We start from the raw sequence: 4500 nt of genomic DNA, 5'->3' as shown, positions 1-4500 counted from the left end.
AGGGGAGGCGCCGAGAGATATTCAACCACTACCAGCTGAGGAAGCTCACCCTGGAGCAGATTCGAATCATGTTAGAGGAGGAAATGAAAAAGTGGGCCCCCGTCAAGTTCCCAGCCCTGAGGGGCAGCGTCAGCGCTTACCACCTGATGGAAACGGGTGTCATTGGCAAGGCCTTGTTTGAGAAGGTGTTGGAGGGATCCGTCACACCAGAGGAAGTCCTGCGGATGGACTCCGTCAGAAAGTACCTCTACGGCTCGGGCAGCATTGGCGGGATTGTACTCCAGCCCTCAAACCAGAGGATAAGCATTTACGAGGCCATGAAGAAAAACCTGATGGTACCAGGAGTAGCCCTCCCACTGCTAGAGGCCCAGGCTGCCACAGGCTTCATCATCGATCCGGTGAACAACCAGAAACTGTGTGTGGATGATGCCATCAAGGAGGGAGTCATTGGGCCAGAAGTCCACGAGAAGCTGCAGCATGCAGAAGGGGCTGTGACAGGCTACAAAGATCCTTTCACGGGCAGGAAGATACCCCTCTTCCAGGCCATGAAGAAGGGCCTGATTGCTGACAAACAGGCCATGCAGTTGATGGAGGTGCAGATGGCGACGGGAGGCATCATTGACCCAACGTGTGGCCACTATATCCCCATAGAGTCTGCCCAGAGGCGAGGGTGCCTGGATGAGGACACAAGCAGGGCCCTTTCTAAGCCCAGTGACAGCAACAGGGTCTTCTGCGTCCCCGACAGCAAAGAGACCGTGACCTACGCCGAGCTAATCAAGCGCTGCCAGAAGGACGAGGTCTCCGGCTTCCACTTGCTGCCTCTGCCACAGAGAGCTGCTCCTGCCCACACTGATGAACATATCCAGCGGATTTTGAAAGAAACTGTGGTGAAGGCAAAGGGGGTCTCCCTCTGGGAGCTGATCCACTCTGGATACTTTACCGAGGAGCAGAGGAGTGACCTCGTGGAGAAGTTCCGGTCCGAGGAAGTGTCGCTGCAGCAGCTGGTTGCTCTTGTGCTCAGACTGGTTGGGGAGATGGAAATGAAAGCCCGCACCCACATCACCTTGGAGGGCTTGCGGGGCAGTGTCCCCGCAGTCTGGCTGCTGGATGCTGGCATCATTACTGAGAAGACATTTGAAGAACTGGCTCAGGGCATAAGGGCTCCCGAGGAAGTGGCTGCAATGGAGAGCGTGAAGAGGTACTTGCAGGGCACGGGCAGCATCGCCGGGGTATTCATAGAGGCATCCCAAAAGAAGATGAGCTTTTACGATGCCATGAAGAACAACCTCCTCCTCCCTGGGGCTGCTCTGAGGCTGCTAGAAGCTCAGGCAGCCACTGGGTACCTAAGCGACCCAGCAACAAACCAGAGACTCAGCGTGGCGGATGCTGTGAAAGCAGCCGTGGTTGGGGAAGAGCTCACGGAGAAGCTCCTTCTGGCTGAGAGGGCAGTGACCGGCTACACCGACCCCTACACAGGGAGCACCATCTCACTGTGCCAGGCGCTCAGGAAAGAGCTGATTCCCCTGGGAGATGCCGTCCCCTTGCTAGAGGCCCAGCTGGCCACGGGAGGGGTCATCGACCCCATTCACCATCATCACCTTCCACTCCAGGCTGCCTGCAGGTACGGCTTCTTCGATGAGGACCTGAACCAAGCCCTCTCTCAGCTGAATGAGAGCACCAAGGTCTTTTTCGATCCAAACACAAAGGAGTACGTGACCTACCAGCAGCTGAAGGACAGATGCATTCACGAGGCTGGGTCAGGCCTCTGGCTCCTTCCTCTGTCAGAAAACGCCGTGTTCTGTGTGGATGAACAAACCATGGAGGTGCTGAAATCTGTGACTGTTTGTGTCAACATAGGGCGGTTCAAGGGACAGACAGTGTCCGTCTGGGACCTTCTCAACTCAGAGTACCTCTCAGAGAGCAAGAGAAGAGAGCTGGTGCAAAGGTACAAAGATGAGAATGCTGAAGTGCTACAGGAAATCGTAACGATCGTTACCACAATCATCGAGGAGACTGAGACCCAAGGCACGAAGTTTGCATTCAAGGGCCTGCGGAAAAGAGTGTCCGCCGGTGACCTCTTCCAGTCTCAACTGATAGACAAAAAAACCCTCGATGAGCTCAGCCAGGGGAAGAAAACAGTCAAAGAGGTCACTGAAATGGACTCTGTTCGCAGGTACCTGGAGGGCAGCAATTTCATAGCAGGGGTCCTTATACAGCCAAGCCAGGAGAAGATGAGCATCTACCAGGCTATGAGGAAGGGCATCCTGAGGCCAGGGACAGCACTGGTGCTACGGGAGGCGCAGGCTGCCACTGGCTACATCATTGACCCAGAGAAAAACAAGAAGTTTTCGGTGGAGGAAGCATTAAACACAGGTCTAATTGGAGGGGAGATTTTTGAAAAGCTGCTCTGTGCAGAAAGAGCCGTGACGGGCTACGCTGACCCCTACACAAGAGCCCCAATGTCTCTGTTTGAAGCTATGAACCAAGGACTGATTGTGAAGAGCCACGGCATCCGCCTGCTGGAGGCCCAGATCGCCACCGGTGGCATCATCGACCCCGTGCACAGCCACCGTATCCCCGTGGAGGTGGCCTACCGACGCGGCTACTTCAACCAGGAAATGAACCAGATCCTCTCCGACCCCAGCGACGACACCAAGGGTTTCTTCGACCCCAACACCCATGAGAACCTCACCTACATGCAGCTCCTGGAGAGATGCGTCCAAGATTCAGAGACCGGGTTGTACATGCTACAAGTTGTACAAGAAGGAGGGAAGTACTTCTACATTGATGAGCTTACAAAGCAGGTTTTGCGCTCAAAGCCCCTTGAGGTGAAAGTTGGAAAGTTCAAGGACCAAGCAATTTCCATCTGGGAAGTTCTCTGCTCTCATTACATCTCCGAGCAGAAAAGGAAAGAACTCGTGATGCAGTACAAATGCAAAACCCTCACACTGGAAGGTCTTGTCTCCCTCATCCTCAAAATAATCGCGGATATGGAGCAAAGAGCAGAAGCCCTCAAGGTTAGAGGACTCCGGGGGGATGTGTCAGTATCAGAACTGTTTAACTCTGAGATAATCAACAAGACAACTCTAGATGAGCTGCAGGATGGGAGCCTCACCCTTGCCAGCCTCACAAAGAGGGACACCGTCAAAAGGTACTTGGATGGCACTGGATGCATTGCCGGGGTTCTGCTCCCATCACGGAAAGAGAAGATGAGCATCTACCAGGCCCTGAAGAAGGGCCTCCTCACCGAGCAATGTGCACTAGGGCTGCTGGAGGCACAGGCTGCCACCGGTTTTCTCATTGACCCACTGAAAAATGAGAGGCTCTCTGTGGATGAGGCCATCTCCTCTGGGCTGGTGGGGAGCAACTTGCACAAGAAGCTCCTGTTGGCAGAGCAAGCTGTGACAGGGTACACAGATCCTCACACAGGAAAGAAAATATCCCTCTTCCAGGCCATGAGGCAAAAGATAACAGCCAAGGAGCACGGCATCCGTCTGCTGGAGGCCCAGATCGCCACCGGTGGCATCATCGACCCCGTGCACAGCCACCGCCTGCCCGTGGAGGTGGCCTGCCGGCGTGGCTACTTGGATGATGATATGTTTCTCCTACTTTCTGATCCAGATCACGGTAACAAAGGTTTTATAGATCCAAACACTCATGAGAAAATCAGTTACAGTCAGCTCCTACAGAGATGTTCCAAAGACCAAGATACCGGCTTGTATCTGCTGCAGGTCATGGGGAAAGGTGACTATTTCTACATCGATGAGCAGACAAAAAAAGCCCTGCTATCTACAAAGGTACAAGTGCCTGTTGGGAAATACAAAGGGCACGTGCTCTCCCTGTGGGACCTTCTCTGTTCTGAGTACATCACGGAAGAGAAAAGAAAAGAACTGGTGAAAAAATACAAAGAGGAATCCCATCACATCATACAGGGCATCATCGACACCATACTAAACATCATTAGAAAAACAGAGGAGGACAGAAGGGACATCTGGTTCCAAGGACTCAGACAAAAAATAACAGCGTCAGAACTTCTCAGTGCTCAGATTATTACAGAAGAAACAATGGAAAAACTCCAGGATGGAAAAGAGACGGCACAAGAAATAGCACAAATGGAAAGTGTGAGAAGATACCTTGAGGGGACTGGAAGCATCGCTGGTGTGCTGGTGCCCTCCAAGGCCGACCCCGCCAAGATGGAGAAGATGAGCATCTACCAGGCCATGTGGAAGGGAATCCTGAGACCAGGGACAGCACTGGTGCTGCTGGAGGCGCAGGCTGCCACTGGGTTCATCATCGACCCGCTCGCCAACAAGAAGCTCTCCGGGGACGAGGCCGTCTCGTCCGGGCTGGTGGGCAGCGAGCTACAGAAAAAACTACTCTGTGCAGAGCGAGCTGTTACAGGCTACACCGACCCCTACACAGGACAAAAGATGTCCCTCTTCCAGGCCATGAAGAAGGAGCTCATCGTCAAGGAGCACGGCATCCGCCTGCTGGAGCACT

The 4500-nt window shown here is 53.7% G+C and overlaps 1 protein-coding gene across 1 annotated transcript in view; it reads left to right on the top strand.

Annotated features, from left to right (window-relative positions):
• The window catches only part of EPPK1 (epiplakin 1), a gene marked incomplete at its 5' end in the record, with an annotated part of 30223 nt that overhangs the window by 2619 nt on the left and 23104 nt on the right, over positions 1-4500 (top strand). The window contains 2 exons of the mRNA XM_035897689.1: positions 8-3731; positions 3975-4349. Coding sequence (XP_035753582.1) covers positions 8-3731; positions 3975-4349 — 4099 coding nt within the window. The remainder of the gene's footprint in view (positions 1-7; positions 3732-3974; positions 4350-4500) is intronic.

The sequence above is a fragment of the Egretta garzetta genome, unplaced genomic scaffold (assembly GCF_000687185.1).
Source record: "Egretta garzetta isolate BGI_Z169 unplaced genomic scaffold, ASM68718v1 scaffold460, whole genome shotgun sequence".
NCBI lineage: Eukaryota > Metazoa > Chordata > Aves > Pelecaniformes > Ardeidae > Egretta > Egretta garzetta.
This window is presented reverse-complemented; position numbering and strand designations above follow the sequence as displayed.